Source organism: Coffea eugenioides, chromosome 5 (genome assembly GCF_003713205.1).
Source record: "Coffea eugenioides isolate CCC68of chromosome 5, Ceug_1.0, whole genome shotgun sequence".
NCBI classification, from domain to species: Eukaryota; Viridiplantae; Streptophyta; class Magnoliopsida; order Gentianales; family Rubiaceae; genus Coffea; species Coffea eugenioides.
The window spans coordinates 49,880,663-49,894,892 of record NC_040039.1 but is presented as its reverse complement, the minus strand read 5'-3'; the positions used below and the strand labels follow the sequence as shown (position 1 = coordinate 49,894,892).

The 14,230-nt window shown below is 37.0% G+C and overlaps 2 protein-coding genes across 2 annotated transcripts; both read right to left on the bottom strand.

Annotated features, from left to right (window-relative positions):
* Window positions 1-78: 78 nt before the first annotated feature.
* LOC113770027 (calcium-dependent protein kinase 2) lies at window positions 79-5,047 on the bottom strand. The gene is made up of 9 exons (XM_027314372.1): window positions 4,677-5,047; window positions 3,733-4,447; window positions 2,870-3,013; window positions 2,594-2,746; window positions 1,855-1,967; window positions 999-1,166; window positions 796-923; window positions 581-680; window positions 79-482 (listed from the first exon to the last, which is right to left on the bottom strand). Exons 2-9 carry the CDS (start codon window positions 4,412-4,414, stop codon window positions 408-410), a joined length of 1,563 nt encoding a protein of 520 aa, XP_027170173.1. The 5' UTR covers window positions 4,415-4,447; window positions 4,677-5,047; the 3' UTR covers window positions 79-407.
* A 2,303-nt stretch (window positions 5,048-7,350) lies between these two features.
* On the bottom strand, window positions 7,351-10,869 carry LOC113771951. Its single transcript, XM_027316496.1, has 3 exons — window positions 9,311-10,869; window positions 8,685-8,915; window positions 7,351-7,658 (listed from the first exon to the last, which is right to left on the bottom strand). The coding sequence occupies exons 1-3, from the start codon at window positions 10,867-10,869 to the stop codon at window positions 7,529-7,531; spliced, it is 1,920 nt and encodes a 639-aa protein (XP_027172297.1). The 3' UTR covers window positions 7,351-7,528.
* Window positions 10,870-14,230: the final 3,361 nt, after the last annotated feature.

Below are 14,230 nucleotides of genomic sequence, written 5' to 3'. Positions count from 1 at the left end.
TAAAGTTACGTCATGTGCAAATAAAGTTACGCGGTATGTAAAATGCACAACGTAATCCCCATGCAGAATGCATAACGGTGTTATTACGGAAGACTATTTTCATTTTTTTCATTTAAAGAATAAATCAAAAAAGAAGAGGGGATTAAATGCTAGGTTTAGACATCCAGATTTTCCCCCCTCCTCCAGACATCCAAAGGAAGGTTGTTTAAAAAAAGGCTGGATAGATACTGAGGAAACAGCAGAAAGAGCAACAACTGAGCTGGAACAAATCACAAAACAAATGCTATACTTTAAATTTCCAAACTGAAAGCCTGCTGGACAGCTGCTGCTCGACTTAGTAATGTAATTTGTGACCGAGAAGAAGATTTAACCCCGAGTCATAAAGCTTAAGATCTTGGAGCTTTGAACTAGAAGAGCTTGTTTGGCTGTTTTGTACCACTTCTCATCATTGTGCAGAACTCTTCATAATTGATTCTTCCATCCTGGAATATTGACGGCATAAAAAATGCAGTACTTGGTGAGCGGGCAAACATGATCAAAAGTCTTTAGAGACCTGCAACGAAGGAAGAAGAATACTCACATTATCTGTATCCACTTCAGATATTATCTCCTTTATGGTGGCTGGGTCACCCATTCCATAATCTTTCATAGCAGTTTCTAACTCATCTCTCGTAATGAACCTAAAACAGCATAGAAAGAAAATCATGGGTTTACGACTGTGCAATAGTTAGTGCATCAACAACACTCTTAAGAGATGATGCCTAATTCAGATGGCATCTTACCGTTGGAACTTACCCACTATTATCTTTATCAAAATACTGGAATGCTGTATAAAGGTTTTCTTCTCTTTCTAGTTTGTGCTTGTGCATTGTAGCAGTAATGAACTCAATGTAGTCTATTGTCCCATTTCCATCAACATCAGCCTGACAGTTGGCATAATAGCAATTAGTTTCAGGATATTATAGCATAGCATGAAGGAAGAGCTCTACTGAACTTACAGCTTCCATTAACTGTTTAACTTCTGCCTCTGTGAGTTTTGACCCAAGTCGAGCAAGTCCACTCTTTAGTTCTTCACATGTGATTGTGCCACTGTTGTCAGTGTCCATATTTTGAAACATTGCTTTCAGCCCTTGGATTTCTTCTGCAGAGAGACTTTCTGCAATGACCTGGAATATGATTTTAAATCAACCAACAATCAATTCTGGTTTGTAAGATGAATGTGCCAGAATTTACCATGTACATTGGCATTGGCACATTAGTAAGTTGCTTAGAGTGAGTTAGGAGGATTTAGAATTTGATCACTGGAATAGCCTTTCTACTGAGTTTCTGAAATCCCACAGCAGCGGAAAGTCTTCTGGAACAGGTTTACCCATAATTTGGCTGAATATGGTAATAAATGATGGTGCCCATAAACTGACTTGCTCAGTATCACTTGGGGGGTGTCTCATCAGTACAACAGCTTCTATAGTTGGCCCCTCCCAATTCCCTCTGTTTGATGGTTATGGGCAATGTATTACTCAGCTTAGCTGGTGTTCAGAAAGGTGCGGACTAAGCAATATCTCTCATTCTAATGCCAAAGTCAGGTTTCTCAGAAGGTAAGTTGAGCAAACTTGATGAGAGAGTTGGGCTCTTCTATGATAGCTTTTACCTGCAATCTATCTTTTTTGCAACATCCTCCTAGGAACTTGGTGTTCCTGGAGCAACTTAACCAGGTTCTGTGAATGATAAGATTTACAAGCTAAAGAGAAGATATTGGGCTTATATATGATGGTTTTAACAGTCACTCTGATTCATGTCTATTTTAAACGTGTGCTATTATGGGCTGACATCTAAGTTCTTGAATAATGATCATACCTTTAGAGCCAATTTTTTGAGTTTGTTCATTGCTCTGAATTGCTTCATTCTGGAAAGGACTGCACTGTCTATTGGTTTGTCTGATGCTTCTCCTTCTCTCATCCATGGGTGCTCTGTTCAGTCAAAAAAGCACAAAATCTGGATTAGCACAAAATTTGAACATATGAAATTTTGTAGGTACAGGATGCTGACGCCAGAATTGTAGCATGAGTATATTACCAGCACAAAGAATTCTTACCATTAAGAAAGAATTACTGGAGAACTGCATAGTGATAATCCATCCATTTCATAAAAGAATAAGGAGAAACATGCTTGTGGAAGTAGAAAAGTGCTTTTCTGAGATGCTTTCAGTTAAATGTAAATGTCTTGCTAGGTTTCAGAACAAATTTAAAATGCTCCAATGTTTGACCATCTTAAGCTTATTCACTAAATAACTTCTTTCAGATCTAGTCTACCAAGCTACGAATCATCAACTATTAGGCTAAAACCAGGAGAAATAACTTCTAACATTTAGATAAATCTTGACTACTTCGAGATGCCAGTGGATACAGAAACTTTAGGCAGTTTGAAGTGGAAAAAGAACCATAAAAAGGTTGTGAGGCTTTGACTAAGGAGATATGTTCCTAAGTTAGCAACTAGCAAGTATATGACCTCATCTCTCAGACAACAATAAACAAAAAGGGTATATTCTGCAACTGTAAGGATTTTAGTGAAGGACTCAGGTCATTCTTAGGCATACCAAGTACTTGAGCAGCTGTAATTCGTTTCTTGGGGTCTTGTGTTAGCATCTTGCGGACAAGGTCCTTAGCGCTACTTGAGATTGATGGCCAAGGTTGACTGTCAAAGTCAATATGTCCCCTTAAAACAGCATCAAATATACCCTTCTCAGTTTCTGTCATGCAAATTTCATGAAAAGATTAATTACATTAATCGGCAAATGGTACCAAGAGAAGAATAATAAGAAACGTTATTACATATTTAGAACTAGAAAAGAAGGCAACTTTGTTTGCTTTACCTGCCCAAAAGGGTGGCACACCACTGAGTAATATATACAGCATGACTCCAGCACTCCAAATGTCAGCTTCCTTCCCATACCTACGCCTTAAAACTTCAGGTGCAACATAATAAGCACTCCCAGCTACATCCTTGTAGACTTTGCCTACAGAAAGGTTCAGACTCGGTTTAACTGATAAGATTATGATGGAAAACACCAAGAAAATCATGAATTGCAAACACTAGTTCGCTTAATGGCAGCATCAGTTGTAAGGAACACTTTTGTGTAAATAAAAGCCTCGTCACTGATATCTGTGATCAAGGTGCACTTGATGATGATGTCTTAAGTTGCAGTACCTCGATGTCTTGTGAAAAGGAGCTTCTCATGGTTTGATAAAGCCTTAATTTCATGCTTTAAACACATTCCAGGCAAATAAGCAGCATTTTTTGCAACTAAAACTACACGTAGCTACAGAACTCTATAATCTGCTACAAGCTTATCTTTGAAGCACTGTCTTGAACCAAACACGAATCTAACTTATCGACTATTTTACAGTCTGTAACGAATCTAATGACTGGAAGTTTGCTAGGAAATATGAAAGGAACTAAGAGCATTTTAAATCTATGTCATATCTGAACCAGCATATACATTTCGAAGATTAACATTCAAGTAAATTCAGTATTCATGGACCATTTCCTCAATCTTTAGGATACATATTTTGCACTTTTTAAGCTAGAAAAACTGGGAACTCAACTTCAAAATGTTGGCTAAGTGGTCCACATATTATATTCTAATACTCCAAGAGCGCACGTATATCTTAAAGTTCATAGGAAAAGCTGGCATACATTTCTGAATTACGTGAGAACTGAGAATGAGAAAGATACCTTCTTCTATAAATACCGACAACCCAAAGTCTGTTGCTTTCAAGGCCGCATTTTCACTCTTGTCTGACAGTAAGAAGTTCTCAGGCTTAAGATCACGGTGCATCACACCCATAAAATGGCAGACATGAACAACATTGACAATAGCCCTGCAGATTGAAGCTGCAGCTTTTTCACTGTAGTGTCCCTTGGCAATAATTCGATCAAAAAGCTCTCCACCAGCACACAACTCCATCACAAGGTGAACTGAATGCTTATCCTCATAAGCACCCTTAAATTCAACTATGTTTGGCTGTCCACTTAAATGCTGCATAATCTGAATCTCTCGTCTCATATCCTCCTTGTCACCTTTGGTAACAAGCTTCTTCTTTGATATGGACTTGCAAGCATATTGTCTTCCAGTTTCAATATCCGTGCACAGATATGTGACACCAAATTGACCCCTGCCTAATTCCTTCCCCAGTGTGTAGTGCAATTTAATATCTTCATACGGCTTCCTCAATATTGTATCTGGCCTGTGAACTGGTCTGGGGCTTGGAGGTGGCTTAAAGGGCATTTGGCTATTAGTAGCTGGTGATTTTGTGTGCTGAACAGGTTTTTGCTGTGTCCCAGAAATATACATTCCATCGACACCACCATTGGCCTTGGAGACTGTTGGTTTTTCTTGGCTAAAGCACATCCCCATTCTTTTCCTTTCTAATCAGTCAATTCTGGATTTCTGATAGCACAGCAAGATTCAATCAGCAAAAGCCTTAATAATACCAAAAAAAAAAAAAAAAAAAAAAAGGAGCAGTTGACTTGTGAATTACAATCAAACAGGAGAACGTTCATAAACATTGAACCCAGTTAGAGACTCAAAATATCATGTAGAAAGATACTATTTTGCAATCAAGAAAACGAGGTATAAACTGAGATTTGGTCAGAAAACAGGGAGGTGTACTCAGTACCTAGGATCTAGAAAGAATGGCGGGACCCTTGAGTTTGGAAGGCTTTGCAAGTCTTGACCAAGATAGAATCAAAGTTGTACTTGGATGGAAAAGTCTGATGGGAAGAATGAAAGAAGGTGGTCAGATGATGCATCTGTTGCAATGCTGAATTGAATTCTCCAAGACTGAATCAGCTGACAGGGAAATGGTAAAGGAGAATATAGTTAGGTGAAACGTACATTGAAGCCAACGATAATTAGTCTGCCTGCAAAGCTGCAGCCTGGAATTTTTTAATGCTGGCTTTGATAATGGATCAAGGCAAAATGACACAGGCAGGCCAATACCCAATGGTTCCAACCCCAACAATTACTGGTGCACAACGTTGCTTTGTACGCCCCAGGCAATTTCTAGGTTGGTGCACTGTAACTTCAATTTCTCGCAGAATACCTTTAAACTCTTGGATTAATGCTTTATAGTTTGGTCCCATGTCTCGTGTCTCTGTCTATATTATGCAACAACACAGCACATCATAATTTTAATCAACTGATTTTAGTACGAATGAAATTTGACAGAGTCAGCTAACTAAAGGTTTAAGCTCTAATGTCCATCTTTTATCCGGTTGTGCAAGATGCAATCACAATGAATAATTGCCATTTTATTGCATTTTTATGTGAAAAATGTGAACAAGGAAATATGTCATGATTGAATAGTTGACCAACATCTCCTTCTTCTGAGGCAGGGTTGGCAGCTAGGCATATGCTGGGACTAGTTAACTAAACAATTCAAAGGTGGTGGGATGCACAATGGCTATTGGTAATAATCATCACCATCATCATCATTATTACATTTTGGAGAAAAAGGGTCAAATTTGTTGCTGCTGTTTCCCTATTTTTTTTTTCTTTTATACGAGGCAGAGGACAGAAAAGGTGAAATTGGAACCTCAAAATCTTGAAATATGGCTGAAATCTTGAAAATTACTAATAAGTAAGAAATTAGGAAAAGCAAGCATGTGATACATGGCATCTTTTTGTTGTTTCGTCGTATTTATTGACAATATAAAATACTTTCAACCTTTTAAAAGAATGAAAGTTGTAGGAAAAAAAAAACACTTTTTTAGAATATTCAATTTCTTTCTATTTGTGCAATATTTTTTTTAAAAAAAAAAGACTGTAAAATAATTAGACTCTGTATATACCTTTTAATTTGCAATTCAAGAAAATTAAATACACTTTTTTTCTGCCATAGAGATGACTGAGAGAGGCCATACATGTTGAGGATAAGGACGTTGTCCACATTGCTTGAGAACTTAGAACCCTACATTCGTGGACTGCTTCCAACTTTCCCACCTAGAAGTCTAGAACTAGAAGCAGCCGACCTGCTTTTTTTAAGTACTTATTACGCAGTTTTGGTTCCTGTAAGTCACATTCCTTTTCTTTCGAGTTTTTGAGAGGAAAAAGTTATCAATTGTAATTAAATCATTTTCAACAGCATAATTAATTTCCTTTGGGCAGTTTACAAACCATACATTACTTCTCTCAAAGGACAAAGGCAATGTAGCCGCCAATATGTGAGCTGGAAGACACATTCCTTGATGACTTCACTCAATGATCCTAGCATGACGTGTTCATATATCAACTATTCCAGCAAATTTGCACTAGTATAAATAAATAGGCAACACTCTTAGCTGTTGATAAAGAGACATTAATCAAACAACTGTGAAGTCTTTCATTCTGATTCTTAAATTTTGACCTTGTAAAATTTTCCTTTAAATAAATAAACGGGAGAAGAAGAAGAAAAAAAAAAAGCCATTCAATTCATCGTTAGGAAATATTGGGTTGGTATATACATGATTCTACGAATGAAATTGCTAACGCTTTTGACCAAAACAACCTTTTTTTTTTTTTTGTGTGTCTAAAACGGCAAAAAAGGACCTGATCCCACTTCAGACCCCAACCCTTATTTGGGTTGTTAGGTTATTCCCTATTTTTGTTACAAGGGTCGAACTCTGGTGGATGCCCTAACTAGGGACTACACCACCAGGTCGGCTACAATCCGTTTGATAAGTGAGTTTTTTGAGTGTTTGTCTGAAACTTTACTGTAGAAGTTTTTAAAAAAATTTTTGAAGTGTGTTTTTTTTTAATATTTTGAAGTGTATAATTTAAAATTTTTAAAAAATTTTTTGAGATTACTGTAGCTAATTTTTAAAAAACTTATAAGAGACAAACTGGGCAAAAAACTTGTCATCCAACCAAGGCAACATCTCCCAAGCAAGGACTAAACCCCAACTTCAATGCCTCGGCCGCCCAAACACATCATAATAAAAAAACTCTCCAACATGTCACAGAACCCTGCTGTCCCTCCCTCCCCTGAGTTGAGCCGTGAGCGAATATGCATGACTGGTTCGATGTTGATGTGCCTTTGGTGCTTACCTGAATCAAAGGTATGGCAGACAAAACAGATGGGCATCAGATTATTGTTACTCACCCATGTTTGACCTGGCATTTCCCATCTCCTGGAGTTTCTGACTGTCTTTCACTATTTAACTTCATATATATATATATATATATATATATATATATGCCTTCCAAGGCGAACGACTGAGTCACTGAAAGAGAGCTTCAATTTGAGTTTAGATCTTTTAAGGAAGATCAAACGAACAAAAACCACCAAGACATTACACAAAAAATCACTACATTAGACGTTATCAAGTTAATGGATAGGGAGACAAAAGTTTTAACCAAGTAACTATTATATGTCCCGGTTATCTCAGGCTGAGCTACTATATGTGTTTGCCCAGGCTAGAACAAAACTTTGCAGTCAAAATATCATGGAACAAGAAACTATAAGCTGGTTCAGATACAGGTAATGAGATTTCACTTAATTGATTTCTCCACAAGAACAACACGACCATTCCAGTCTGTCTTGTGCAGAGCTCTAATGGCCGCATCTGCTTCTTCATCCCTTTCTAATGATAAAAATCCATATCCGCGTGAAAGCCCCGACCTAGCGTTGAAATTAAAGAATTTCAGAATTCACTCATCACCAAAGAAATAGCAAATTAAGATAAAAGAGAGCATGCATTACATATCAACTCAGTCCACAAATTGTCTAGCCAAGACGTTGAATAAATGATAAGACAGCAGTATTTGTACAAGCTTACGCATTCCCGTAGGGCATAAAAGTAGCGTCGGTTGCAAAAGCTTCACTATCAAAACAAAGCTAATGTGAACGGCTCTAGCTGTTTACAGAAGAACCAGAACACCAGTCGACCCCTCTAAGCACCAACATTGCGGTACATTGCTGCTGTTTTTCATTCTTCCTTAAGTTCAATTTTTAAAGAAGCTCTTGTTCCAAGCATTCAATAATTTGGGGGTGTAAAACATTTATGTTCACCTTAAAATCTCACTAGCAAAAGTAAGGCCAACATCGTTACAGATAACTCTGAGCTAAGACTTTTGAGCTACTATAATTGATGTTGTCCTTTAAGTACCTACTTGCTGCCTAGTATATCCAAGATTGCCGTAGGAAATAGATGCTCCAAACACATTTGGAAAGTAGGCCCCTCCTAAATTACAAAATCCCTCGACTGTAACTAAGTAGGAAATCCAATTGTCCAGACAAAAATTGCAGAAGGATTCATGGCCTTTTGGAAATCACGCTTGACTATTAAAAGAAGACCTTAGATGGAAAAATGTTTTCAATTTACTCTAGATGAGATCCTATGCAATGTGCAAAACCCGCATATGCATTACACGTATGTTTGTGTGCATAATGTTCGAGGCTCTAAGCACTTTCATAGTTTACAGAATTCCTGGAAATGACTTGATTTTGTGAGTATATTCATAACAGCTGCAGCATAACAAAGATCTTACAACTGCAGAAAATCTTCTTTTTACATGTTTCTTGTGACAACATGTTAAATGCAAAATTTGTTATTATAGAAAGGTAGATCACTAGGTGAAAGCTAAGGCCTCCAAAATTGTCTATCATAGTTCCACTGCAGGAGTAAATGATAGGCGGATATATTACCTTTTGTCACGAATTATGCGAACATCTCTCACATGGCCAAATCGAGAAAACTTCCTTTCCAGTTCTCCTTCTGTTGTTGAAAATTCAAAGCCTGCAACAAACAGACATCTCCCAGGTTTCCCTATTCCAGTCCTCCTATAAGAAGCTCGTGACAAGTATCCGGCTCGAAGAGATGTATTATGAGCAGAATTGCTCCTTGAGGAAGATTTGTGCCTTGAGGAGTACCTCGTCCTGAGTTCGAGTGAAAAGGAATTATGGCAAAATTAGATAACAAAACAGACACACACACTCACAAAAATGAAAAGAGGTTGCTATGTTTACGATTATAACAAATAAGCCATCAGTCCTGTAGTAATCTAATCCATCTTGAAGAGGCAAGCGTAGATTCTAACACACGGCCAGTCCAAAGAATAGGTAATTGAAGAAGCAGACAACTATAGTATAACACATGGTTAGTCCAAAGAACGGGTAAATGTGCAAGCCAACGAGTGTACGAAGTCCACAAACAGAAAATAGTTCATCGAGTATGATAAATATCTAATTAGTTTCTATCGTTGCAGTAACACTTCAAAAGAAGGAAAAGTAACCTTGAGGATTGCCTGCAAATATCCTTTGCATATGGATACCTTGAAAGAGATTTATCACATTCTCTCTTGAGATTCCTACGCGAGATTGGTGATGGCGAACCTGACCTCTCCACTTTCCGACGACTAGTAATTTCTAAGGAGTGATTGCTTGGTGAGGCAGGTGCAGATTTGGAAGAAGAACTATCCTTAAACACTCTCCTTGACTCTTGTAGAGCAGCAGAATTCTGTCGACTGGTGACTGACAAATGATCCTTCGAAGTGACTTCCCTACCCCGATCACCAGTCCTAGCTAATTCATATTTGTGGTTACTTGATGAAGAATAATAAGACTGTTCCTTGTGACCTTCTTGAATAACACATCTGATAGGACTTCCAGGAGACTGGTATGAACAAGCAGCTTTGTCAGATGATCTTTGGCACCAACTTTTAAAATGTGGGAGTCTTGCTTCAGAGTTAGTTTGAGAATCCTTCTTACACCTGGAAGTGGAATATGTTTGCTTAACCGGTGATTGTGATCTTGATCTTTTTACTCCTTGATCATTTATTTTAGCTACATGAACATGTTTCGCAGGAGAACCTTTTGAAGATGCACAATTCTCCATAGCAGCATGTAACGACTGATTCACAGAAAGGGGATCTTCACTTGGGTCAAAGCATTCAGCTTTGCAGCATTTTGGATCATGTGTTACATTATAATATAATACATCTTGAAGACCATGTGAAGCAGACAGTTTCTGATCATGTGGAACCTTGATAGCGTAAAGAGATGTCTCAGGCGAAACGCATATTTCCCCCATCACTCCTGTAGATACAGAAAAGTGCGAAGTTCTCTCTTGGTCATACTGATCAACATGGGGCAAATCAAGCTCTTTGAGCTCTTCCCTACCATCTCCAGAGTTTCTTGAGTTGAAATCTCCACTCTCAGATTCTAGAGAAAGATAAAGCGTTTCTGTCTGGTCAACTGGAACACCTTCTTCTTCTTTTTTGGATGTAAACTCAGACTGGTCAAGTTCTTGGTGCTGTGGATTTGAAAAGGTTTCTTCACCTATATTGTAGTGCGGAGGAGAATCTCGCGTGTCCACTATTTCTCCTCCCAATATAGGGTTCCCCATTGAAGCAAGTACCTGTGGTTGTCTGCAAAAGACCTCTGGAACTTCAGAATTGATACTCTCTAAATCTACTTGGGAGGCAAAATCACGAAGATAACCAGAACATAACTTCTCAGTATCCTCATGCTGGTGGTTTTTGGGCGATCTCATCTGCAAATTATCCTCGTTCAAAACAACACCAGCATCTGTATCAATCAAAAAATCACTACTGCTACTAATTCGAGCAGAAGAATGGAGATTTTCCAAAGGATGTCCCGGAGGGTCATAGTATCTGAAATTAGACAGCAGTGAAGGCAGTTCACAGTGCCCTTGCTCACTGAAACAGAAATTGAACTTATCTTCACCTTCCAAGTCACCAAACGCATAATCTGCAGCTACATCCTTATTCATTAGAAAGCTTAGGCCTAAATCTTCAGATAAAGTGGATTCATCGTGTTTGAAAAGGTCGCTTATTTCATCAAATCCATTTTCAGGAGAACCCACCTCCATGCCTGCCAATAGGGGGGAAAATCATCTTAATCACTGGGTAAATGAGGGGTAAAACAAATTCTTAATTTCTTGCTGCAATAGACAAATATGTGATCTCAACATTTACCTGTATACCAATCAAAATATCTGTTGGTGTATCAGTTTCTTAAAACCCCAATTAACCAGATTGCATGCGAATTACAATAACCCAAAGATGGTGGCTCTGCTCTAAAATTTACCTGTGGCAAGACTGACAAGCCAGCAGAAGGTTCTCCTTCTCAAGCCCTGTCACTGTTCATCTACCTAATTTAAACCAACTTGGCATAAACCATCAAGAACCATTCCCTAGAAAAACTTAGCAGGCGTCTCTTCCTAAAGTATGTGTTGAGTAGGGGCCTAAAAGTTCTCCAGGTATGGAAATGTCAGTGAATATTTCCCAGTCAGTGCATGAATACTTGTATAATCAGTCGAAAGTTTTAGAGAATAAGGAGAATTATTTGGGGTGGAGAATTGTTCTTTAAAAACGAGCTTAACTGAAACAATTAAAGCTGGGATTTTTGCACTTGGGAATCAGCAACGCACTCCAACAACAAAGATCATAGCTGACATGCAAACCGACACAAGCATCATAATAGTAATGCGTGAGTGCAACACGAAGAATTACTTGATCCTAACACCTTAACCATTCCTTCTTTTCACCCCACCTAACACCCCAAGAAAAAGCCATAATAATTGAGCTGAATTCCACGGTACTGTCCAAAACCAAGCTTAGGTTTCAATCATTAGAAGTTCTTGTTTCTCCTGGAGTACCTTCCCTTCCGTGGGCTCAGAGGTGAGATGGGGACCACCTGGGAACAACCGCCAAGTTTTAAAAACTTTCACCCCTTCTTGTTGCATGTGTTCATCGTTTTCCAACTTCAATCATAATCAAAGATTACAGCTTTCACTTTATATAAAATTCACAAATAATTACTCTATCCGATTTTCCGTTAAACAAGAAATGAATAAAACAGGAGAAGGAGAAAAATTAAAATCAAACATGCAACAACAGGTATCTTAAAATTTCATTTTTTTTCCTACAAAATTCATTAACCAAACATGCATGTCACTAAATCATAAATTCAGCTCGTAATTACGAATTTGAGGAAAAGAAAAAAACACCCGAATTCAAAACCAAAAAAAAAGAAAAAAAGAAATAAGAATTCTTCACAAGTGCAATACTGAATTCACACAATTCATGGAAAATAATAGGAGAGAGCATATAAGATGCGAAATAAAGGAAGAAATGATTAACATAACATCATTACCTTGCTCAGAGATAGCGATATAATTCTAATTTAAATATGATCATCAATTGCTCGCTCCTATGTAGTTAATGGCGGAAATGTATATATATATTAAAATCACACAGGTAGGTAGTGCTAATAAAATATAAAACTCATAAAAGTTGCGATGGCGAAATGTAGCTCAGTTTGCTGTCAAATTTTCGGGGAAACAGAGATGTTTTGTCAAATTTGCGGATGTTAAGGAAATAAGTTTTCCAATTTTATTTTATTTTATTTTTTAAAAAGTATATACACTATACAAATACAATAGAGTGACGGTTTCGTGAACGGTTCTGGCGTCCATCTTCTTTGTAAGTTAGTGAAAATTAGTTAGACGCTCGTCAGTTGCGTGTTCGGTGCAACTCTATCGCTCCGAACGAAACCCGGACCCGAATTTATATTTTGTACCTGTACTGCTACTAATTTGTAATCACTAATCAGATCAGAATCTTTCCATTTTCTTGTTTTCTTTTTCAATGATTGGTGTTTCTTCATTTTGTTGGTTTAGTTCTCTTGGTTGGCTTTTAGTAATTCACAGCACCTGTCTTAGTGACCACAGCCGTCTCGTCTCGGGCTTGTCCTTTGAGATTAGTAGTGCCTTGCAACTTGCATTAGGACAAGGACTCGGTGGGGCTACGTTTGCACTTTGCAGGGCTCTGTCCGATCATTTTATTACGCCTTTAAATATTGGAATAATTTCAGAAACCTCCCTTGAGGTTTCTGATAATTTTACTCGGCTCCTCTTAGGTTTGAGAAATTACACTTACCTCCCTTGATATAGTAAAATATCTATAATACCCTCCACTTAGTAGACAATTTTAAATTTAAGGCAATAAATTTACAAAATCTAAAAAAACAAATCTATTTTGCCGTCTCTTGTCTTTTTTCTAGCTAATATAACCTCTTTTTATTATATTCAATTTTGTGTATATTAATAAATTGAAATTACAAAATCTATAAAGGGAACAGATTATGTGTCAAATTAGAAGAAAATGAAGAGACTCGCAGTGATAGAGAAATAAATAATGAAATTGATGATTGAAATAGGAAAAAGAACTAAAGATGTGGAATTTGTCAATATTTTGTTTGTTGTTAAGAAAAAACTTTATAAAATGTCAATAATTACGTAATGCTTTTTTCATTGGATTAGAAATTTTTTATTATGATTATTGTGGAAGTAGAATTTATTCTCCACTTTTGAGATATTAATATTTTTTAGGCCATAGGAGAGTTGTAATGGTGGTTCTAGGTCAAATTAGCTTATATTTGAGTATTGATATTTAATTTGGGGGTATAAAATTGGTTGTCAATGGGGTTTTGTGTGTGTGTGTGTGTGTTTTTTTTTTTTTTATCATAACAAGTATTGATACTGTGTATGCAATTTGGGATCTTTTGAATGGCTATTTGATTTTAGAACTTATGTTTGAATGGTTCTTAAGAATTTGGCTTGTTGATTTATGCAAAGTGTGAAAGAAAATGATTAAGTATATTATATTTTTCTTTCTTAGTTTTGCATACAAGGGCAATTTAGGATTTTTGAAAGAAAATTTAAAATTTTGGACCTATATATGTTACTAAACAGTAAAAGTAAGGAAGATATATATAATTTTTAAAACCTGAGGGGAGCTTTTTGTAATTGTGAGAAAACTCAGGGGAGGTTTGTGAAATTATTCCTTAAATATTTGATATACAAATACATTATAATGTTATATTAAATGTATATCAAATATTTTATTCATATACATTATTTTTACTCCAAACATGATAATATAATATAATTGTATACCAAATAAGGTAATAATCCACGAAGCGCACGAAACTCCTACTGCATTGGTTCCTTTCTCCTTACATGAGGAGGGTATAAATGTGTATTTTATTTTATATAGCTAGCAAAAAAAAAAATAAATAAAGCAAAATAGAAAAGGGTACAGAAATTACGAAATTCGCATATTAACATTCATCACTTGTTCCTGAAAGGGTCCGCATTTTGATTGGGACTCAAAGGGTCCAACTCCAAAGCCATCCTTCCCCCACGCTCTCCCCTCCGGCCGCGGCCC